Raw genomic sequence first — 25,812 nt, forward strand, 5'->3', positions numbered from 1 at the left:
CCGTTGAGCTTTAAAAAATAATAGAACTTTGAGCTTACTTGTTTAAAATACTAAATAAGTTTTGGATTGGTATGGTTATATGATATAATCACTTTATGTGGCTGTAGCTTTAATTTAATATTAATATATTACATAAAATCATATTTTTAAACAGCAGGTGTTGTATTCTTTTTACTAGTGTCATATTGTTTATGTCATCTTACACACATCTGGACAATAGTGCAAAACTCAAAAATTAGTGTGGGCACGCTTAAGCAATATGTACATATATACACAATTGTAATACACAAATATGTACATGTCGATAATATGAAATTTGAAAAAATACATATTCTAATTTATTTATACATTTACATACATATACATTTATAAGATGAATTTAAATCGTAATTTCCTTCAGTGTGAGCAGGAAGTAGTAGACATCTCCATTCTTATAAATTATATATATTCTTGATCAGGGAGTCGGTTCAGTCAAGTCCGTAAGACTGTCCTACCATAGGTTTGTTTCGGATAAATTTCATTTGGCCTTGATACTTTCTATACAAAATGGAAAATGGTATAAAATTGTGCAAATTTATGAAATAGTCAGAAGGAGGCGCGGCAGACCCTTAAATGTATATTCATACATTCTTAAGCAGCAATACAGACTGAATCGATATACCCATGTCAGTTTGTATGAGCCACGAGAAGTCAGAGATTAAGAGCTAGAGCAACTAAATGTGGTGTGTAATTTCTCGTATTTCCGAAGCATTCCGATCCCAATCGAAAAAAAAAACGATTTACGCCTGCAATACTGATAATTTCAGAACGATCGGTTACATAATTTAGGAATTATTCACATTTTGATTCTGAGTATAGGCAGCTTTCTGACGCGCCATAACGGGCTGTGTCGAATTAGCTATTTTGTGTGTGTGTGTTTTTTTTTTTGTTTTTGGCTCGGCATGGGGGGGAAAATCTTTTAAAGATACTACTGGCCCGTACCAGTAGCATGCACGATTCAACTCATTGCCTACGTACTTAAAACCCTCCCATACACCTCACACCACAATCCCCGCGGTATCATCGCAAAGTATTACTTCGCGAAGAAGGGTAGCATATCTTAGGCCCTCACCACGCCCCGTCGCTCCTTCTCGCATCGTCTCAGATCGCTCTGGATGCCTATGACTAGCTGGGTGACGTACTTCCAGTTGTCGCAGCTCTCCATCATGAACGGCACTAGTTCCTCCACTGATGGTATGCCTCCATGTCTATCCGTGTATCTTGTGCAGTGGTACAGCACGTGCTCCGGGTCTTCTTCCATGTTTGGACAGCTTGGGCACTCAGGGCTGTCTTCGTGCCTAAATCTGTATAGGTATTTCCTGTATCCTCCATGTCCTGTAAGAAATTGTGTCAAGTGGAAGTTAACTTCCCCCTGGCTTCTTCCTATCCACTCGTCAATGCGAGGGATCAATCGAAATGTCCACCGTCCTTTGGTTCCATTCTCCCATCTCCTTTGACATCTGCCTATGGAAAAAAGCCGAGCGGCTTCAGTTGTTATTATATTACCTCCTTGAGTGCGGGATTCGAACGTCGCCTTCATCTCCTTTGCCAGTATGTCGATTGGGATCATGCCGGCCGTTAACGCGGCCTCGTCTGAGACCGTCCTGAATCCTGATATTACGCGAAGCGCCGCGAGTCGATACGGCGCACCTAGCTTCCTCACCAGACTCTTGTTGCGTCTTGCTGGCTACTGCTGATGCCCATATGGGGGCAGCATAGAAGCAGAATTGACCAACTACGCTCGCCATCAAGAGTCGCCTTCCAGGTCGCGGCCCTCCAACGTTTGGCAGCATCCTCGATAGGGCTCCTTATATCCTCGCTGCCTTCTTACTCACATATTCTATATGTGAGTGGAAGCTCAGCCTGTTGTCTATCATAATACCCAAGTATTTGATAGCGCGCTGGGACTTGATCGTAGCGCTACCTACTCTCACGCTTATATACTCCACTTGCTTCCTGCTTGTTATCAGCACTGCCTCCGTCTTGTGTGCTGCTAAATACAGTCCTGCTGTTTCCATCCAGTTGGCGATGACATCAATAGCCGCGTTCGCCGTTTCCTCCACTGTCCTGATTTCCTTAGCCACTACGACTAGCGCCAGGTCATCTGCGAATCCTATCAGCGTACATCCATCTGGTAGTCGGATCCTAGGTACGTCGTCGTACATTATGTTCCACAGTAGAGGTCCCAAGACTGACCCCTGTCGAACCCCGGCTGTTACCTGGTATCGCTTGGGGCCTGCTTCCGTGTCGTACTCCAGTACTCTATCCCGTAAGTAATTGGATACGATGCCCAGCAAATAGCTAGGTACTCCAATCCTAAAGAGCGTATCCTTAATTCGTGCCCAACTTGCAGAGTTGAAGGCATTCCGAATGTCCAGGGTCACTACAGCGCAGTACTCCTTACTGCCCCATCTCCAGCGATCTCCTTCGATCGCTTTGGATGCGATGTCTGTCACCGCCTTGATGGCATCCACCGTGGAGCGTGCCTTGCGAAATCCGTACAGAGACTCCGATAACGCGTTCTTCTCATCTATAACGGCTAACAGCCGATTGTAGATAACTTTCTCCAAAAGTTTTCCCTTCGTGTCCAACAAACAGATCGGTCGATTTCCAGATGGTTCCTCTATGGGCTTATTTCCTTTGGTCAGGAGAATAAGCCGTTGAAGCTTCCATCTTCTTGGGAACACTCTTTCCTCTAGGCATTTATTGAATGTGCCAATGAACAGTTCCGGCCTAGTAGCTACTGCTAACTTAAGGGCCCTGTTCGGGATTCCATCCGGTCCGGGAGCCTTCCTGTCACCCACTTGCTTTGCGGCTACCTCGTCGGTGCTCACCAGTTGCCATGGCTCTTGGGATTCCTGTCTTGTCACCTCTAGCTGAGGAAACAATTCAGCGACGATGGTACCAAGCAAGTCAGCTTTACCGTCTCCTGGCTTCTAAGGGTCTTCATCACCACTTTGTAGGCCGTTCCCCATGGATCCATGTTTGCTTCCTCGCAGGTACGCCTAAGTCCCTCTGCTTTGCTCCGTTTAATGGATCCTTTAAGCGTTCGCTTGGCTGTCCTAAACTCTTCGAGTCGCTGACCAAAGTCTTGTCGACCTCGAGCTCTCTGGCATAGTCGTCTCGCTCGCAGGCAAACCTTTCTTGCCTGATTGATGTCCTCCGTCCACCAGTAGCATGGCCTTCCGCGTCTTTGGTTTCCTTCTTGGCATCGCTGAGTCACACGTATCAGCAAGAATGTGTGATAGCTTTTCAGCAGTATCTTCTGCTGAGTTTGGTCCTAGGCACCAGTCGCTTTGGTGTAGTGTGTATTTAAAGATTTCCTCATCTAGGGAACCTTCCATCCACTTCGTACCGGTTACTCGCATGCGTTGTTCTTCCTTCTCCGTCTTTCGCCTGAAATTAAAAAAGATAGCCTTGGTGGTTGCTGGCGGTGAATTCGTCCCCGACCCTCCAAGTAGCTCTTCTACTTAGGGAGGGTCTAAGGAAAGTAAGATCGATGACCGATCTTCTTCCAGCCTTCCAGTATGTTAGTTTGTCACCTGTGTTTGCCAATCCCACGTCGATCGCTGAGAATATTTCCAGTAGGCTGGATCCTCTAGGCCGGGTCTCCCTACTGCCCCATTCCACAGCCCACGCGTTGAAATCTCCTGCTATTACTATAGGTGCTCGTCCTCTCGAGTCTATGGTGATGTCCATCAGCATCCTCTTGAAGCGTTCCAGGTCCCAGCTGGGTGGAGCATAACAGCTGTAAAAAGTTATTCCTCGGATTTTCGCTCTACCGAATCCCTCGCGGGAGGTATTAACGTGCTGAGGCACGATCCTTGTGGACCAGATAGCAGCTCCTTGGCATTTGCTGCTGACCCATCCACTGCCTGGAATTGGCTTATATGGCTCGCATGTAAGAGCAACGTCCGTCTTCTTCTCTGCCTCAAGAGGGCCTGAGCCTTCTCGCAGTGGTTAAGATTGAGTTGAAAATAATTCATACTGTCCTCTCGGCCAAAGCACTCCTGAAGAGCGGGCATCTACCGCTACCCGCGATGTGGTTCTACTCCTTGTTTTTTCCTTTGCAGAACATGCACTGCGGCTCCTGTGTGCAGTCCTTCGCTAAGTGGTCCTCCTTTCCGCATCTTCTACAGAACTTGGATCTGTCCACCTCACTCTTGCAGTGCCTCGCAAGGTGACCAAATTCGAGGCACCGAAAGCACTTCGTAATGCTCACCCGTTCCCGGGAGCTCACCCATCCAACCTTAAGGGCTCCAATGTGCAGCGCTTTTTTCGCGTTATCCGCCGGAAGCTTTATGGTGGCAGTCTGGGTCTGCCCGTATGCCTTCCTCAGGTGGATATCGTCGGGGACAACATCCATGATGTTCATCTGCTTGCGTAGTGCCTCGCAGATATCCTCCCTCGTCGTGACCTCATCCAGATCTTTACATTCGATTGCGATCCTGTGCGAAAGCGTGCGCACAACATCCTGCTCTCCTATGGCCTCATCCACTAGGCTCCTGAACGCGGCCGTTTGTTCTTCGGCCTTGTTGAGCTCTAATAGAAGCTCTCCCTTCTGAGTTCTCCTGATCTTGCAGACGGCTTCCCCAAGTCCCTGCAGCTTCTCGTCCGTTTTCACTTTCCGAAGAATATCGGAGTAGCTAACATCGCCCTTTGCTGCGATGATTATAGCATCCGGTCGCGTCTTCTCTCTTACTTGCCGTTGCTTTTTCTCCTTCCTCTTCTTCTCTGGCTTCTGCGGCTTCTTCCTTGGCTTGACTTTCTGCCATTCCCCATGGTTCGGTCTGATGGCTGGAGTAGCCGGACATTTCGAGTCGCTGGATGTGACTTCCATTTCTTGAGGGACATCGGCTTGCGCAGATTCCTCTGCCTTGCTCCTCTTGCTGTGCGGCGTCGGGGCCTTAAGCGGCTGCTTTCTCTTTGTTTCCAGGACCGTCCTGAAAAAGGGCGATGTCTGCTACGACTGGTACGCCCTAATCACCTCCTTCGCCGAGTTATCGTGCAGCTGCCACCAGCTCATATAGCACTAACATAAACTTTTAAATTTAAATAGAGATCTTAATTTATTTATATTAAAGCCTTATATGAATACAATTTTCTATACTCATATTTTTGTATATAACCTTTGTGTTTAACCTTTTTAAGTAACTATGGCTACTGAAACTGAAGCTATTGACAAGGAATGCTTAGTCCGGGTTGCATTACGGTAAGTTTCCATTGAGTTAATTGTATTTACACAGCTGAAAATACGAAATTAAACCAATTTCACTTTGACTTAAAAAATTGTATTTATATAATTGATGACAGTGCGAATTTTGCCACCAATTTTTGTCTGCTGAAATTGAGCAAATGTATGTAAAAGGAGAAGGAGACGTGGCAGAACCCATAAAGTATATATATTTGATCAGCGAGACGAACTAAGTCGATATAGCCTTGTCCGCTTGTGCGTCCGTCCGTCTGGTTGTATGAGCTATTCAATTTTCAATATAGACAGGGAAAGCGCTTGCTGATGCGTGTATAGGCACGGATCGCTGCTGACGCTACAGCTGTCACGAGTTGGCTGTTCTCTGTGAATGTGTTTTTGGATGCGTCCGGTTGTTTGCTGTTATGCCCTAGTCAAAGTATATAAGAAAGTTGGGCCCAACTTTAATGTAGTATTACTATTTATAAATTTCTTTAATGAATATAATTAATTACTGCGGCTATATAGAATACATTCATTTTACAATTAATACAAACCTTTACAAAAATGTATATATATACATTAAATTGGAAATAAAACTATAAATTGAATCTAAACAAAATTATAAATTAATATTTAAAAAAACTATTCATTTTTAAATTTATGTTTTATATTAAATTAAATAAAAATTATTAAATGTGAAAAGTTGTCTGCTTTATAAAATAGATTTCAGTCTAATATCTAAATGCGAGTGACTTTATATGTAAATTATTTCATTTTCATTATACCCGTTAGAACTCAAATTTGAGCTTAGCTGAACGCAGTTATCTGCTTGATCGGTGATCGGGCAAATTGTCATAGGCGGAACATAATATTATAAATATAATGTAAGTTTTGTGGGACCTACGGGCTTGCTTGAGAGTTTTCAAAGTTAGCAAGAACCAAAATCCAAAATCACAAAAAATCTTATGGCCTTTTTCGTGTGAATTGTTTCGGGAAGCTGATGCCCACACAAAAAATACTGCTCCAATCCCTCAGCCACACACAAGCAATTGTCGTGTGGTCTCAGCCACAATTTAGCTTGTGTGTGGCAGTGCCACAATGGTAGTACACATTGTGTACACATGCACTCTTGCCGTTCTCTAGTGTATTTATAACCCAATGAAAAAAATTGTAAGAAAATAAATAGAATTCATAAACATTCGAATGACTTAATTAGTAATTTGAAATAGTACTGTTTTTAAAAATCTATTTTTATTTAGGATTCGACCTCAAAATTCAAGAGAACTCATTGATATGTGTAGGGTTTGCACATCTATAACTCCTGGTGAACAGCAAATAGTTTTAGGATCCGACAAGGCTTTTACATTTGATTATGTATATGGCATGAACTCAAATCAGGTAGGTTCACCTGAAATAAACGTTGTGGTTTTGACATTGTATAGTTTGTTCATTGCAGTGTGATATTTACAACGAATGTGTTGGGCGATTAGTGGATGGAACATTACATGGGTATAACGCAACCGTCCTTGCATATGGACAAACTGGATCAGGGAAAACCTACACTATGGGAACCGGATTTGACAAAGCATCTGATGACTATCAACTTGGAATTATACCCCGTGCCATACGACACATATTTGCAGGCATAGACAGCTTGCGATTCGAAAATAATGCAACTGACTCCGTTACAAATTCGCAGTTTAGTGTAGCTGTTCAGTTTATAGAACTTTACAACGAGGATGTTGTTGATCTTTTAGATCCATTTAATAAAAATACATCATTTAAAATCCATGAAAATGAAAACGGACAAATTACGGTAGCAGGTGCTACAGTCAAACCCATACATGAGCCTCAAGAAGCTTTAACGTAAGTAACAAAGAAATGGATATAACGGTTATGAATATTTTTATATGGTCTGCCTTTTAAATTTTATCTAATAACCAACAACCTCTAAAGGTAGACTTTCCATATACAAATGTATAAAAACGTACGTGAATATTTATGAAATCTGTTGTTAATAAAACTTTGTCATTTTACCAAATTTGGTAATTCTACTTTAAAGGTTGGTTATAATTTTACAAAAATTCTTTTTTTTATATACACATTTTTGTAAAAAACGGAAAAAGGGTATCATGAATTTGTGCAAATGTATGTAACAGGAGAAGGAGGCGTGACAGACCCCACAAAGTATATATATTCATGATCAGCTCGGACGGCTTGAGTCTATATAGCCATGTACTCGTTCTCCCGTCCGTCTGTAGATGTTGTGTGTATTCCATAATAATAAGAGCTAGAGCAACCAAAGTTGGTATGTAGGTGCTCCGTATATCCGGGACACTACGCTTTTATTTTATTTTTTTAATTACCTCCCTCCTCCCCCGCAAATAAAAAAAAAAACGATAAGAGGCAGTAAAAAAATCCTTAAAAATTTCAAATAAATCACAAAATTGCCCTGTCATGCTTTCGACCGATTGAGCATTTCAGAACGATGGGATAAATAACTTAGGAATAATTTACATTTAAATTTTCAATATAGACAGTGGGGTGCACGTGCTGACGGGCCATGCAAACGTCGCTGCCGACGTAGGCGGTGGCGTCGCTGCTGTATTAATCGATCAGCTGTGACGCGTCCGCTATTTTGTGTGTATGTGTTCATGAGTGCATGTGTGTGTTTGCTGCGATGCATATACTAAAATGTATTAAATTTATGATATATTTATATACACATTTTCCAAAATTTTACAGATTTCTCCAGCAAGGAGCTTTAGCACGCACAACAGCATCAACAAAAATGAATGACTTGTCTTCTCGATCACATGCTGTATTTACACTATTTGTCCGTAGAAAACACATTTTTGAGCCGAAGATACAAAATTCCGATTGCCAATTTGAAACCCTTACATCCAAATTTCATTTTGTTGATTTAGCCGGTTCAGAGCGTCTTAAAAGAACTTTAGCAACAGGTGAAAGAGCACGTGAGGGCATCTCGATAAATTGCGGCCTACTTGCTCTTGGCAATTGTATCTCGGCGTTGGGTGACCGATCTAAGAAAGTTTCCCATGTGCCGTATAGAGATTCAAAGCTTACACGCCTCCTTCAAGATTCTTTAGGAGGTAACAGTCAAACTCTTATGATAGCATGCATTTCACCAAGTGATCGAGACTTTATGGAAACACTGAATACACTCAAGTACGCCAACCGAGCACGTAATATAAAAAATAAGGTTCAAATCAACCAGGATCAAAGTTCGAGAACGATTTCGTCGATGCGTAGGGAAATCGCAGCCTTACAGTTAGAACTTTTGGAATACAAACAGGTATATTATAATATAACAAATTCAAAATCCATTTTTTTTGAGCTTTTTCTATTCTTAATTTTTTTAAATAGGAACTTTTTGCTACCAGTATATTCAATCTTCATTACCGAGTCGAGCTTAGACTTATATAAGACTGTCTACTCATATGTTCTGTAGGAACATCGGGATGTAATTATAATATATTGACTTATATAAGCCTGTCTACTCATATGTTCTGTTGGAACATCGGGATGCAAGACTGGATTGCTCTTAGGAACGTGCATAGCTCATGTCTATGTCAATCTATGATCTTATTTTTGTATGAAACGGATTACAAACACAGAAGCTATAAAGACAACCACGTATTCTTATTATAGAAATAGGCAGGGAATTAAGAAAAGTTTCGCAGAATCCACAACTATTACATAATGATATGATCAAGTTTGACATTATAATAACGAGCTGTATGCTTTTTCTAGTTGATCAGTCGAACTGATATTCGGGGGTGTCACAGATTTTTCAACCAACCTTCAATCATATACGAGATAATTTTACAGAGCCCTGTTCGATATGATTTTAAAATCCACATCACATGAGATTTGTCGGTGACCAGCCAAAAAGTACCATTGTTTTAGAAAGATCATAAAATTTCTAATATGCCTGTATAAATACATTTCAACATTATAAATGCTTTAATTCATGATTTTCAATTAAACAAAATCTTTAAGTTAAATCAGTAGGTTTAAGTTAGTATAACTTTAACATTCGCTGGCAGAGTTTAAAATCATCTCAAATCATTAAGACTCTTTACTTTGCTATGTAGTGTGCGCATTGCTTTTGTCATATATACATATATTAACAAGAAAAATTAGTAAATTCAATTGACTTTAAAAACAGCAACAAAAAATTGCGTACAAGTACTTTCAACTTAATAGCAACTTTTGATGTGTTTTCTAAAAGCTTATGTTTTGTTCCTAAAGCTAAGGTTTTTTTTGTTATCACCAGTCACAGTAAATCATATGCTCATTAAGTAGAATTTACTTAATTTAATTTTTTGCTAGCTTCTTTCTGATCAATAAAGCCATAGCTATTTATCTACCAATTAATTTTTATCTTATATTTTTTTTTAAATATAAAAATAATTAAAATTTGCTTTTCATAAGCAAAAGAACAAAAGTTCAAGTAGCTAAAAGGGCCGTAACCGGCCTGTTATGAAATTAAATTCTATTATCTTCCGCTCTATGAAATATAAAAATAAGAATACAGAATCATCTTTGAAAACATTACTAAAATAAGAAATATATTTAAGGACATTTTAATGAATTGTGCTACTTTTTATTGCCAATTAATTGTTGCGCGATTACTGGCCAAAAATCGACCTAGATTTTTTTGGCAACCCTGATTTTATTTATTTTGGAATTTATTATACACGCTATTTTATTTTTCATTTATCATACACAACATATTTCTGGGATTATTGTTTATAATTTCATGCTTAACAATTAATAAATTAATTTACAAAGATTCGCAAATAAATTTATGTATGTATTTTTGGTTTAGGGGAAACGTGTGCTTGATTCGCAAGGGAATACATCAATTTCTGATACATTTCTTGAAAATTCTATGCTCATGGCTGACAATAAACGTATGCAACAAAGGCTTAAGTCAATGCAAGAAACTATTGAAGTCTTAACTGATCGAAACGCTGAGTTGAAGCTTGAGAAACAAACACATGAATGGTCAATGGACAAGAACATTGATTTCGAAGTGAAAATGTTGCTTGGAAGTTATTTAAGGGACATAGAAAAATTACAGGCTAAAGTAATTGAAACTGAGGATATGTGTCGACAATTAAGGAAGTATAATTCATCAGGTAACTCCCCACGTGCAAATAAAATGATATATGAAGGTATGTTCGTTCTTTATTATTAAAGCATCTGTTCTTTATTGAATATATAACCGACTATTATTTTCTTTTTAATTTCAGATCAAAATAATATTATAAGCATTGCAAAAAAGGGGTTGGAAAAAGAACGGGAAATCTTAATGTCGCGTTCATTACCGGGACCAGCAAATGAAAATAGTGATCTTGTGGATATTGAGTCATCCGATAGTGAATGTGAATTAAACGGTAATTGTAAAAGAGGTGCGCGAGTAAACATATTTAGTATAAGAGTATTGACAACTGTTTTGTACTGTGAGAGAACAAAGCAGCGTGTGCAGGAACGAAGGTGAACGTAGAGAAATTTATAAATATATATTGAATATTTCTTAACTCTTGCAGTATTATTTATTCTGATTTGAACATTTAATATTTAAATATTTAATATTAATAATATTTAATATTTACTTAATAATTATGATTTGTTTTATATATATGTTTTTTACTTATAGTTGCAATGGAAGCCGATTTAAATGATATTAATTCAGATATTGAAATAAAAACAAAATTAATAGAACAACTTGAGTTGTCACAAGAGAGAATGCAAATTATGCGTCAGCACTATGAAGAAAAGCTTACAGTATTGTCATCTAAAATATTTAGCACACAAAAGGAGCGTGATGAAGTTTTAGCAAACATGGGTATGATTTGTTTTCTTACATTAAAAATTTCTAATCAATTATTGTTCAATTTTAATATTTATTCCTTAATTGCAGTTTCTGGAACATCAAGCTTAGCAAAAAACAATTTAAAGTCTGTAAAGATGGAATATGAACGAAAGCTGAACGAAATGAATCGTGAACTAAAAAGGTTACAACAGACACAAAAAGAACATATACGTCAGCAAAAAAATTTGAAAGCTCAAGAAATCAAGCTGCAAAATCTTCGAATGGAACTAAATGAATTAAAATGTAGTAAGGTTTGTAATTCTTAAATTAAATTAAATTACATTTTATAAAAGTTTCAGGGATAATTGTCTTTAAAAATCGTCAGAAAAAAAAAATCGTTCACTTTCGGAAGAATTTATAAAATTTGCCACGTATGCTAAGATATAAAGAATATATGAATTAAAATTGGACTTATGCCTTCTCCCCCATCACCTATATTACAAAAAAGAAGTCAAATTTGAAAGACTTCATATTTTTATATGGACTATTCCAGGATGCCAAACGTGACATTCCTAAGTCTTAAACGAGAAAAATTTTACGTTTGTATCTGATTTTATCCACTCTATTTAAAATATATTTAATATAAAAGATAAGCTGTGATGATTTGTCGTTTTCGCAATTTTTATAAAACCAACGAATTACGATTAAGTAAGTTCTATGACTATTTACAGGGTTAGCTACCAGTCCTTGGGTGGCCTAAAGGGAAGGTCGAGAGGGTGATGTCTTTACAGACGTCTATGGTCCATACGTCCATATGGGCTTGAGTATCGCTTTGTATAGGAGGACTTTTTTTTCAAGGCTCAGCTGGGATCTTTAGCCCAGGAGCCACCTCATCTGTCGAAATTTCAAACTAATCTTTTTTCGTTTTGACTTTATGTGGTCTGCCCAGGTTAGTCTTCTCTCTAGTGTTAAGGCGAGATATTTTACTTTGTTGACAGTAGGCAATATAGTGGACCTCTGGGCAGTATTTTGGCCGGGTTGTGAAAGTCATGTGCGCTGACTTTCCTTCATTGATTACAACATTCCATCTTTGTAGCCATGGCTAAAAACTCTGTGTCGTCGGCGTATGTTGCAAAAACGAGATCTTCCCTTTCTAGCACTGGCATGTCTGCAGTGACGAGCGTATACAATATAGGGCCTAAAACGCTTCCCTGTGGGACTCCAGCTAAACGCTGGAACTCGGCCCATTCGCATCTAACATAAGGTGTATATCAAAATTATAAGACACTTTGTTTTTTGTACATAATTCGCAAAATGTGAATTGCATAATCCCGAGCTCACTTGTATTAAAGCAATGTGTAATAATGTTTAAACTTAAATTTAGTACTTTTTCAATTATTTATTTAATGTCAACTAAGAGCAGTTGACAGCGAAAGAAAAAATTACATTATAGTATTTATATACAAAATAGGTAAAATTAAATTTAAAGGTAATTTATAATTATATCTTTATTTTTAAAACCTTAAATATTGGGAGTGTTAAACAGACCCAACATTTGTTGCAAGGATTGGGGAAAACCCAGAAAACCCCAATCAGATCTGGATTAAAGTTAATTGTTAATATTTAAGTAAGTTAAGATACACCGCTTAGTAATAAACTCTGAGGTCTCTGTGTTGATAACAGAATAAAGTTTATTATAATCAGCACAGAGTACTCGAAGAGGCTCATGCAGTAAATAGTTAGTTGTGCAAAAGTTAAGAGTTAAGGGAAAAAAATTCGAGTATACCTAACAGGAACCGAGAAATTAAGTTGACCCAACAAATAAGAAGAATCAATTTCCCCTTTAATTAATTTAATCATAAACATGACACCGAGCATGATTCGTCGATTAGTTAAAGATGGAAGATTAATTAAAAATAGTCTACTAGAGTAAGATGGTAGATCAACACCTGGAACCCTGTTAAAGCCACGGAAAGCAAATAATACAAATTTTTTTGAACAGATTCAATACTAATCTAGTGGTTCGAGTATTGTGGAGACCAAATACAAGATCCATATTCCAGAATCGGTCGAACAAGAGATATATAAAGTAGTTTAGTTGTGTAAGGGTCATCAAATTCCTTAGCCCATCGTTTGATAAAGCCGAGAACTTGAATTGCCTTACTGACAGTTAAGGAAACATGTTTGTCAAACTTCAGCTTACTATCAAGGAGAATACCCAGGTCATTAACCTCCGATAATCTGTTGAGAGGCAATTGATCCATGTAGTAGTTGACGATGTGAGGCGAGTGTCTATGGGATGACATAACTTTACATTTAGAGCAATTAAGTTTTAATAAATTATTTTTGCACCAATTAAAAAAGCAATCAAGATCGGTCTGCAATAAAATACTGCATGACATGTCTCTAAATGATAGACACAGCTTCACATCATCAGCATACATCAAAATATTGGAATGCAAAATGACTGAGGGAAGATCGTTAATAAATAGGTTAAAGAGCAAAGGACCAAGATGACTACCTTGAGGGACACCAGACGTTACGAATACTGGCTTCGAAACAGCCGACTTGAAAATCCCCCTCTGAGTTCTGTTAGTTAGTATTGGAAATCCATTTCAGCAAATTGTTTGAAGTCCAATCAAGTTAATTTCTTCACTAAAAGACGATGATTAACGGAATTGAATGCTTTATATTATCAGTATAAATAAAATCAGTCTGCATTTTGTTTTGAAAAGCTTTAACCACCGTTGAAGAAAACTCAAGGAAATTGGTGGTGGTAGACTTTTGTTTAACAAAACCGTGCTTGGTAAGGTGAAACAATTGAGCTGCTAAAATGCATTAATTGAGAAGTAAGAATTTTTTCAAAAAGTTTAGGCGTAGCAGACAATTTTGATATATCCCTATAGTTATTTACATAACTTCTAGGGCCATTTTTATGTAACGGAATAATAAAAGATTCCTTCCAGATTGGAGGCAAATAGGAACATTTAACGGACAAGGCAAATAATCTATGTAAAAGTAAATATAGTGAGCCAGCGCAATATTTAAGTACGCAACCTGGTACACCATCTGGTCCTGGAGAGAACGTAGGTTTCATTACATTTAGTTCAAGCAATATTGAGTCTTCGTTAATCACAGGCTCCGCAACAAAATTAGATTTGTTGATGTTATAAGGGTAGTGTGTGTAGGAAAAGTTGTTAGTGACTGAATAGGTTGTTTGAAAAAGTCTGCAAATAGATCGGCTGATGCCTGATCATCATTTGCAGTAGTATTTTCATAAGAAACATAGTTAGGTATTGAAGACGATTTACGTTTAGAATTTACAAAATTATAAAACTGTTTAGGATCCTGAACAAACTGAAGCCGACAGCGACATAAATAATTTTTGTAAAGTTGAGAATTTAACAAGTTAAAATTGGATTTAGCAGTAGAATAGCGCAAAAATCAATACTATTCCCTGTACGTTTGTATCTTTTAAAATAACGCGATTTTATATTTTTTAAGCCCGCTAACTCTCTAGTAAACCATAAAGGCTTTTTAGACCTACCAGGTTGTCTACGAGGAACGGATAGTTCAAAAAAGCTATTTAAGGCGTTATAAAAAAGAGACAAAGCAATTTCTAAGTTATTACTGGCAAAAAAGTGAGACCAGTCATGATTTATAATTAGGTTATTTAATTTATTAAAGTCGGCTTTTTTAAAACAAAGGGGCTTAGGCGCTGCTGTAGGCTGCACGGTTTGCTCAAGAGCCGGTAGCTCTATAAGTAATTCTAAAGTGGAGTGAAATACATCTTCGGGAAGCACAATCGGATCTATTCTGCTAACTGCGCTAGCTGAATGATCCGATACAAATATAAGATCAAGAATCGGTTGTTACAATTAGGAACATTATTTATTTCATAAAGTGAAAGATCCAGTAAATTATTTATGAACTCGTTGGAGCTAGTAGGAACTACCAAGTTATCCATAGTGGACCAAGATATTTCTTGTAAATTAAAGTCTCCTAATACACATAAATAATCCTTTTCAGATAGCTTAGAGGATATTAATTGTATATTAGATAGGTGTTCATTATAAATTGTAACATCCGATTGAGGTGGAATATAGGAGCAGGTTATATAGAAGGAAATTTGACAAACAGTCACTTTAACTGCAACAAATTCAATATGAGATAAAGAACAAATTAATTCCGATAAAAGGTCGAATTCAACGGCAATCAATACGCCACCACCACCCCGTGACAGACGGCCACATCTATAAGTGGTATATTTATTTGTGAAAATTGTTGAACTAGAAATTTCAGGCTTTAACCAGGTTTCCAGTGAAGGCAAGAACATTATGATCAAAAGAAGTACTATCTATATATAGTTTAGCTAATTTTGACTTAATGCCTCTAACATTTTGATACGCTAAAACAAATGAAGAAGTTAGTTTTTTGCATCATTAGTAGGTTTAGTAGGTTTAACTGTAGGAAAATTTAATTTTGGCAGCGATACACTTGGTCTGCTTTTATTTTAAATGTAAATTCTTTAACAAGCAAGTCTTGTGGCCAGAAAGAACTACAACAAATGGTGTCGAATAATTCTGGTGGCACATTCAATTTAAATGAAGATATCTCTAGAATATTTAAATTTAAATTTTTCTACAGTGATTATAGAGTTAGGAATCTTTGATTGAATGTAAGCAATTACATCTTCAGCCAAAGTATCCGGGTGAAGCCTAGAAACAAAAACTTGTTTCTGTAAAGGAACAGCTAATAAGGGCTTAGGAGCAGGGCGCGGAGTATGGAAACTATCACCAGGCGATCTAACACTCTTTTTAACAATTTTTAGATGACGGACCAGTCTCATCATCATTTATAACAATACTAGGGCAAACTGCAGTAACAGGTGTACTGGACAGTTTACCAATGTTACTTCATTTGTTTTTTTAGGTGTTACTGCTGGTGCCAACTGGGATTCGTCTAAAACTTTATGAGCTTTAAACTGAGTCTCCATACTTTTAAACTCATCATTGAGTTTATTAAAACTCTTTCGCTGAGCATAAAAATTAAGCTTAGTATGTCGCATAAACCTAGACATGTCGGCCTCAGCTTCACGACAAGATTCACATGACCATTTTAAGCCGGTCTTGTTCATAATGGAATCTTTAACTTTAATCGTGAAGCCTGCACACTTCACATGTATAAATTTATCGCACAGCCAGCATCCGATGCACTCAGCAGTTGCATCGCTTTGGCATTTGCAATTTTTAATGCAGCAAGCGAACATTTTAACCAAATGTATATGCTCTACGAAAGGGTATGTAAGTAATAAAAATATTAACAGCTAATGCAACGACTAAGAGCGCACAACTAAGAGAAGTACGTTAAATGAGAGCGTTAGTTAGTTTTGTGTGAGCGCAATTACGAAAAATGCAACAACAAAACACACACTATTGCAAGCACCGTTCTAAAAATAGAAAGCACAAGAAACAGAGAGTAAGCTGGAGGGAGCGTATACAAGAGATGCTCAAACCAACAAAAACAACACAGCAATAAAACCGCGAAAACAATTGTTAGTTTATTTATGCCACTGAAACAACTAAGCAATAGAATACTTTTACCAATCTTAATATGCACTCTTTCACCGTGAATATCACTACTAATAAGCTAGTTTAAATACACTAAAACGCACAGATCAATCAATTAAATGAGAGTAACAAAAAATACGTCCGTTCACAGCGAAAGCTAAGTACTTCTTCCGTCGGTAATAATGTTTAAACTTAAATTTAGTACTTTTTCAAACTGTTATGTTTTTTTAAACAAAATACAAAAAAGTAACTTTCTCAAGCTTATCAAATTTATAATACACTTATAGTTTTATCGGGTTTAAACTAAAACTAAGAAAATTAATAACATTTTAAGTAATGTAAATCAACAATTTGGGCATTTATAGTCGATCCCTTGTGTACTCCAACATCAAAAATCCTTTTTTCCTTTGAATTTATTAAATTCACAAACAATTGCGGTTCAAGTAGGCTCCATTCCCTTAAAATCGCACTCTTAAGTGCATTGACATGATCAAATCTAGTCTTCTCTTTGTAAACACGTCGTGCAAGAATTCCCCAAAGATTTTCTATTGGATTCAAGTCTGATGAGCATGCGGGCGATTCCAATAATTCAACAGAACAGTCCTTTAAAAAAGTTTTTGTTGTCCGACTTGTATGAATTCTAGCATTGTCATTTAAATATGGAAGCAATATGTTTTCTAATTGTAAGACTTGAATATAGGCTGCACTATTCATTCTGGAGCTCGTAAATTGCAAATCCAGCTTTACGAACTTGTTATATGCTCCCCACACCATTGCTGATCCGCCACCAAAATTTCGCTTTGAAAAATAAAGAGGCTCTTTCTCAAATCAAGCCAATAATGACGAAACCCATCTGGACCATCAAGATTAAACTTCTTTTCATCCGAAAAAATTACCTTAATGAGTTATAGAACTATTAGAAATTTAAACAAATAATATTGTATTTTTTTTACCGAGGCCCAGTTTGTTTTTAAGTTAAATGAGGTATTTTTTTGAATACACCTCTCACAATATGTTCTGCCTTATTCAAGAGCCTCCAAATCGTCATAGTCGACACTTTTGTTGGCCTCAAGCCAGCAAGTTGACAGCATGAGGCGCATGAATTACTCGCTGGTCATCTAACACTGGTTTACGTCCAGTGCTACGCTTTATGCAATATTCTTGTAGATTCTTTAAAAAGTTGGCAATAACAGTGCAGTCAACAGTCTGGCGTCAATTTTCGTTATGTGACTTATAATTGTGATACAGCTGCAAGCTAGCAAATTATGCTCTCGAAAACGAAAAACTAATGGCATATTTCCAAGCAATATAAAAAATAACCAAAAACGGTAAATTATCATAGTTTGCATTAAGCATATTTTAGTTCAGGGGTGCCCAAAATACATAAACGCACGAATACATAAACGCACGCGATTTTTATACACTTTGACATTTTTGTAAAAAATGGAAACAAGGTATTATGAAGTTGCTCAAATGTATGTAACAGGGAGAAGGAGGCGTGGCAAACCCCATAAAAGTATATATATTCTTGATCATCTCGACGAGCCGAGTCGGTATAGCCAGTCTGTCCGTCCGTCCGTCTGTAAGAGTGCGTGTTTCTCAGCAACTATAGGAGCTAGAAACTAAATTTGGTATGTAGGTTCTCTTATATCCAGGAGGCTGCGATTTTTATTTATTTTTTTTTATTTCCTCCCCCCTCCCCCGCAAATAAGAAAAACACGATATATAAGGCAGTACAGAAATCTCTTTAAAAATCTAAAAATAAATCACAAAATTGCCCAGTCAATGTTCTCGACCGATTTTGTAAAGCTTAGAACGATGGGATAAATACTTAGGAATTATTTGGCATTTGCATTTTCACAATAATAGCAGCGGGGTGCACGTGCTGACGCGCCATACAAACGTCGCTGCCCACGCAGTCGCAGCTGCTTCGCTGCTAAACGCTAAACAGCGAAACGAGCTGTGACGCGTTAGCTGTTTTGTGTGTATGTATTTGTGATCCGTGCTGTGTTTGGCTGCGATGCCCTAGTCAAAGTGTATTTAAAAGTAGGTGGCGCCCAACTTTAACCTGTCCACTTGTTTTACTTCAACTTGCTACACTGCAAGTGTTTTTGCTCAGCCGAAGCCTTCGAGAATGAAGAGAATACGCAAAATTGTTTTTGTATACTGCTTTGTCAATGCCGCGAGCCGTATATGTACATATATGCGATTGCTTTGCCCTATAGCAAGAGCAATTACAAAAACAAAATGAGCTGGCAGAGCAATGGCTTGGGCACCTCTGTTCTAGTTCAAAAAGATTTTGCGAGGGTAAGACCACAAGATTTTAAAGTGTCTTATAATTCTAATAATAATAGACGCCTATGTAGATAAGATTTTAGCAACAGAAAAAATAGTGCTGGCAGCATGGACTTGAGCTTGTAGAGCAAACTTAAATGCCAAATACGATCGAACGACTGTTTTATGTCCAGAAAAGCTACGGAACAGTACTTCCTATCTTTAAAAGGATTCAATATCGTTTGTGAGATTCTATGGCATTGCTGTGGGGTTCCGTGTTGACTCCTAAAACCAAATTGCTAACCCTCTGCCAGCTCCGGCAATATTACCTAACGGTGAGACACCAAGAGGTGGTTTGGAGAGAGACACTTGTTTTTACACGTGCGCACCAGTACAGTAATAAAATTGTTTGCGCAGGGTAGTGCGATTTTATTAACCGCTGTTAGGAAACGATTTTGTTGTAGGTGAATGGCCTTTAAATAGATAACATTACTTAAGTAGGCACGTCTGCACTTAACGAGTATTGGATCGCGACTTCTTGGATTAATCTTGAAAAATTACAAAATCTACCAACTGTGCCGAAAAATTTAAAAGAAAATAATTTTAAACAAGTGGAAAAATAAAAGTTGGGCGTAACCAACTTTTATATACACACAAAACAGCAAAATCGCACCCCGCTGTCTATTTTGAAAATTGTAATGTGAATAACTCCAAAGTTATTTCTTCATCTGTCAAAAAACATGATCAAGCGATTTTGTGATTTATTTGATATTTTTTATTGCGTTTTTTTTTTCGATTTTTGAGTTAGGAATTTAAAAAAATAAAATAAAAGAGCTCTATCTCTTATAGGTGCTGAGAAACAGTCGCTGAATCATTCAGACGGAGAGACGGGCATGGCTATATCGACTCAGTTTGTCTTGCTGATCAAGAATATATATACTTTGTGGGGTCTGCCACGCCTCCTAATCCTGTTACATAAATTTTGCCAACGCTATGATACCCTATTGCCATTTTTTATAATAATGATACCATTAGCAGCAATTATTTTGATGAATGACGATAACGCTTTTAGATAAAACAAATTGAATTATTTTTATTGGTATAAAAGAGATTGCGTAGCAATACATAGTTCAGCCACAGCATGTTGTTATCCCAAGATTCTAGCAATGCTTACTGGCCAAACTCATATTTGTCTGTAACATGTACATTTATTTCGAAATGGGTATGTGCACGCAAAACACGCTGGGCAAAAGTAATACTGCGCCTTATTACATTTGTTAGATTTCAGTTGTAACAAGTGGACAGGTTAAAGTTGGGCGCCACCAACATTTAAATACACTTTGAACTAGGGTATCGCAGCAAACACACGCATGCACTCACAAACACATACACACAAACAGCCAACGAGTCACAGCTCGTTTTCGCTGTGGCGTCAGCTGCGTGCACCCCGCTGTCTATATTGAAAATTGAAATGAAAATAATTCCTAAGTTATTTATCCGATCGTTCTGAAATTTTCAAAATCGGTCAAAAACATGACTAAGGCAAAATTTTGTGATTTTATTTTCAGATTTTTAAAGATTTTTGTACTGCCTATATATCGTTTTTTCCGATTTGCGGGGGAGGGGGGAGGAAATAAAAAAAAATAAAATAAAAGCGTAGTGTCCTGGATATAAGAGAACCTACATACCAAATTTAGGTTGCCTCTAGCTCTTATAGTTGCTGAGGAAACACGCACTCATACAGACAGACGGACGGACGGACGGACGGACGGACGGACAGACGGACATGCTATATCGACTCAGCTCGTCGAGCTGATCAAAATATATATACTTTATAGGGTCTGCCACGCCTCCTTCTCCCTGTTACATACATTTGAGGAACTTCATAATAATACCCTTTTTTCCATTTTTTACAAAATGTCAAAGTGTATAAAAATAGGCTAACATAGCAGTGTCTTTAGCGGCACAGTTTTGTTTACTGTTTCTTTATCGGTACATAATTATTATTTATTATTATTATTATTATTATTATTGAGTGCAATCAGCAGTAAATTCGAACAGTGATGACTACTTGATTTATGTAATAAATGCAAAGGTAGGAATCATGTATCATGATCAGTGTACCACCATATATGCGCGCATCATTTTTGTTATTAATTGAATTCAGCTAATTATCGAATTTCCTGTTTCATTTCAAGGTTAAGCTAATGAAAAAAATTTCAGAGCAATCAAATCGGCACAAGGAGGAGAATACAAAAAAAGCGAGAGAAATCGCTCAATTGCGTAAAGAGCAACGAAGGCAAAAATGTACAGTTATGTCTTTGCAAGCAAAAATGAATGCGAAAGAGCAGATCTTAAAAAGGAAATCTGAAGAAGTTTCCGCACTTCGTAAAAGCCAACGTAGTGGATTTTTGAGTCAAAGATTTACTAGATCGTTACCTTCGAAAACTGTATCTTCACAGTATAAGTGGGAGTCTTTATCACGTTCTATAATTCACTCAGCAAGGAATAAACAATTACTCGTCCAGCTAGAATCAGAACTAGAGCGCCTTGTTAAAGAACGAGAACAGTTAAGTCATGAATTGAAAGAAATTCACGGTCCCTTAAGTGCGGATAAAGCATCTGAATTTCAAAGCGAAGAAGATAATGTAAAAACAAACTTGGGATATATCCAAGAAAACATACAACATGTTCAAAAAGCAATTATGGAATTTGAAGACGGCAAGGAACCTACGAATAGTAATCCATATAAAATACAAGGAATATTAGAGTCAACTAACACCATAGAGGAGGCGAAATTTCTACTTCAGAAGTTGGCAGACAATGCTGTTTTTATGACATGCAATTCATCTATGCTCGAAAGTCGATTTCAAGAACAAGAAGCTTTATTAAAAGAAGCTCAACATGAAAGTGGCATACAACAACAGTTGCTACAATACTTTCTTTCGAACAATACGAATGTGCAAATATCGGACTTATTTGACTCATTAAACATTAATGATCAGTTTAATGTAAATAATCTAACACGAAGTTGCTCACAAAAATCGTTAATAAGTAATGGGACTTATGATATACCTCAAGAAGACTTACCAGAGTTTTCTGGCTTAGATCATCAGCTACTTCAACACCGAAGTGTATCACCCAGTACAAATATGGAAAGGTATGTTTTAATTTGTATTTATCCGTTGATTATTTACTAAGTGCACATTATTGTTATTATTAATACTTGAAAACCAATCCAACTAGATATTATTTAACAAGATTTTTAAGCATTTTTAAAAAAAATAATAAATAACAATTATTTTTTTATTTTATTAAATTATTTTTAATTATTAAAATTGATTTAATTAATAAAAGGTAAAAATAATTGTTATTTTTTAATTATTATGTAAAAATTAAACTTTTTATTAATTAATTTTTATCATATAAATTAAATTGAAATATCTTTTTAAACAATGAACCCAGATGAGGAAAGTTTTTTGCAGCGTTCTCCTTTGTATCTTTTTATTTCGTCAAGTAAAATTTCCAAATTATTTATAGTAGTTAACTCTATCTGTAAGCTTTCAATGTAGATTATTACGGTGGTGAAATATTTTTTTTATAAATGTACAATGCCAGGTGTTTGTGAAAAACATTCAACGTTTTTAAAATACTGTCCGCTTTTAAAAAAATTATTTTTTGCGTTTGAAATAAAGCTATTGTTGCGCCACACCATCTCCTTTTTACATATTTACTATATCATCAAACAGCAACGAATTTTCCTCAATGCAAGCTGTAATATATGAAATGCAGTACATTTTGTATGAGAATTACACCAAAAAAATTTTGACACAGCTTCATCCGACACTATCTTTTGAACGCGGTATGATATCGTAAATCTGTAAAAAGAAGAGTGTAGAAGACAATAGCATATTTAATTCATGTGCTATGAAATTACTATTTACGTTAAAAAAAATTAAAAAATCTTGTGCCACCGTACTAATCTACATTATGAATTTTCTTTGAATTAGTTCATACATATCTGAATTTATGCATATACGTGATGAAAAAAAAAGATACGAAACAAGTGGACAAATTAAAGTTGGGTGCCACCTACTTTTAAATACACTTTGACTAGGGCATCGCAGCAAACACATGCATGCACTCACAAATACATACACACAAAACAGCTAACGCGTCACAGCTCGTTTTCGCTGTAGCGTCAGCAGCGACGCCGCCTCTGCGTCGGCAGCGACGTTTGAATGGCGCGTCAGAACGTGCACCCCGCTGTCTATGGCGCGTCTTTTCTTGGTAAATTTTGGGGGCGGGGAAAAAAAAAAATTTTGAAAAATTGTTTGTGAAATTAAGTTATTTATCCCATCGTTCTGAAATTTACAATCGGTCGAGAACATGACTGGGCAATTTTGTGATTTATTTTTAGATTTTTAAAGATTTTTGTACTGCCTTATATATCGTGTTTTTCGATTTGCGGAGGGGGGAGCAAATAAAAAAAAATAAAATAAAAAGCGTAGTGTCCTGGATATAGGAGAACCTACATACCAAATTTAGTTCCTCTCTTATAGTTGCTGAGAAACACGCACTCATACAGACGGACGGACGAACGGACAGACGGACATAGCTATATCGACTCAGCTCGTCGAGCTGATCAAAAATATATTATACTTTATGGCGTCTGCCACGCCTTACTTCTCCCTGTTACATACATTGGAGCACTTCATAATACCCTTTTTCCATTTTTCACAAAAATGTCAAAGTGTATAAAAATTGACGAAAATTTTTGCAGCGTTCTCCTTCGTATCTTGTTTGTGCGAGCCAGTGTACACTGTACATGTGCACCTGCAATTATACATATGTCGCAGCGTGATTGCTAGTAATTATACGCGGGTACATTCCTCAGAAGCATTCTGGGAATTCGGGGATTCTGGGAATTCCGTACTTCTGCTCTACTATCTGATATTGAGCGAAAGCTCGGCAGCAGAGGCAGAGACGCTCTGCTGCTGAGTGAGGCTCGATGGTAAGATACCAAGAGTCTTGAGTAAGACTGAGATGGCTATATACACTCGACATGAGTGAGTTTATGGCATGAGTGCGTATGCTGACAGAGTTCAGTTGAGCTTGGGTATTCGAACCGATCGGAACTCGCTGTGCAGCCGCGTCAATCTTCAAAAGTGTTAATATGGACGGCATACCTTTGCCGCCGACATTCATACCCTTGCCTCCGACACATACATATTATATATGAAATCAAAAGGTATTGATGTGTAGATTATTCCGATATTTTATCTGGGTCATTTGATTAAAAACATATTTCAATTCAATTTTTATGATAAAAACAAGTAATTCTTATTTTTAATCTTTATTATAAAAATTAAAAATAAAAGTTATGGTGTTTATTTTATATAATAATTGAAAAATAATAATTATTTTTAATTTTTATTAATTAAATCAATTTTAATAATCAAAAACTCAACTATCATTTGCGTTCCCTATTTTTAAGAATTAAAATGCTTTAGACTTGTTATTTTAACACCTAGTATTGATTTTTCGAGATCTGTTAAGTAACTTAACTAACTTAACATAACATAAGTTAGTTTGAAAAATTTTAAAGTTACTTTTAATTGAGTTTCTAAATTTAACTCGAAGATACTTGTTTGTAAATCTGAAACTTACATGTTCTTCTCCATTATGCAAAATCATATAGAAATTCAACGATTCTCCTTAAAAGAAATCAAGTTTACTCTACAATCAACCATTCATTTGAAACAGTATGCAACAACTCGGATTAATGTAGTTCTCATTTATGTAAGCATATCACATTAATTTATTTGATTTGTATTTTGTAATTAGCTCTTCTGACAAGAGCCCAAAGGTTCGCCGACGAACAGCGAGACGACATGATCTTCTCTTCGGAGAACCAAATTTGACCAGTACCGTACGTATGACTTATGTTATGTTAAACTTAAATAACAGTAATTTTTTTGTCAATAGGCATTTAAGCCCAATGAACCAAGTTTATTAAAACGCCTGGAAATTACTCAAACCTCTTTGCAGTAAATCAAATCTGACGAAAAGAAATATTAATTTTTGTTATACAAAATATAAAAAAAAAAAACAATTTCCCATTGTATGATATATGCATGTATATACATACTGATTTTAAAATATTTTAATGAACACTTATATGAAATCAATTTAAAAAAATAAAAGTTGTCACTAACAAAATTCAGAAACTTAATAAAATTAAAATTAAAAAAAAATAATGTAGAAAATAAAATATTTTAAACATTTTCAAAGGTGTTAAATGTAATGTTAATACTATTAAATTTATTATTAATACTATTAAATTTATTCACTCTAATAATGTATGATAAATTATTCAAATTATATTTGTTGCACTACATTTAAAAAAATAAAAATTATTTAATTGTCTATTGCTAGATCGCTGCCGGTACAGTGGTCTAGAAGTAGACAATTAAATAATTTGTTGCTTATGCTATACAAAGCGCTCTTTAAGCGTCTTTAACGAACCTGGCTTTAAAGTAGAGGGCAAAGGTATGCATCCGTTTATCAAAAGGTCGAATTATTGTTAAATGATTAAGCGCTGTAATAGCAAAGACGTAGCGTCGACTCCTAGTATCGATTTTCGTTAATTCCTCTTATTTTATGTTTATAATAAAAACTTTTTATAAACTTTGACACATTTATAAAACATTAAAAAAATCGTATGAAGTTATGCAGATTTATGTAACAGAGAGAATGGGACGTGACAGACCCTTAAAGTATATATATTCTTAATCAGCAAGACACACTGAGTCTTCATAGGCATGTCTGTCCATGCTGATGTAGCCGGCAGCGTCGTTGCTGACGCAACAGCGATAACGAACGATGACGCG

At 36.5% G+C, this 25,812-nt stretch overlaps 1 protein-coding gene across 4 annotated transcripts; it reads left to right on the top strand.

The window, feature by feature from the left end:
• LOC108608012 (kinesin-like protein KIF21B) lies at nt 1-25,027 on the top strand. Of its 4 annotated transcripts, none has more exons than XM_017999182.2 (12): nt 33-69; nt 5,191-5,251; nt 6,490-6,628; nt 6,687-7,096; nt 7,976-8,546; nt 10,086-10,434; nt 10,513-10,671; nt 10,920-11,108; nt 11,184-11,386; nt 21,118-22,079; nt 24,767-24,851; nt 24,908-25,027. In XM_017999182.2, exons 2-12 carry the CDS (start codon nt 5,196-5,198, stop codon nt 24,971-24,973), a joined length of 3,189 nt encoding a protein of 1,062 aa, XP_017854671.2. In that variant the 5' UTR covers nt 33-69; nt 5,191-5,195; the 3' UTR covers nt 24,974-25,027. The 4 variants fall into 4 exon arrangements, with proteins under 4 accessions (XP_017854674.2, XP_017854673.2, XP_017854671.2 ...); XM_017999183.2 differs by having other exon boundaries at nt 34-69; nt 10,513-10,656; XM_017999184.2 differs by lacking the exons at nt 24,767-24,851; nt 24,908-25,027 and adding an exon at nt 24,621-24,730 and having other exon boundaries at nt 28-69.
• Nucleotides 25,028-25,812: the final 785 nt, after the last annotated feature.

The sequence above is a fragment of the Drosophila busckii genome, unplaced genomic scaffold, assembly GCF_011750605.1.
Source record: "Drosophila busckii strain San Diego stock center, stock number 13000-0081.31 unplaced genomic scaffold, ASM1175060v1 chrUn_01, whole genome shotgun sequence".
NCBI classification, from domain to species: domain Eukaryota; kingdom Metazoa; phylum Arthropoda; class Insecta; order Diptera; family Drosophilidae; genus Drosophila; species Drosophila busckii.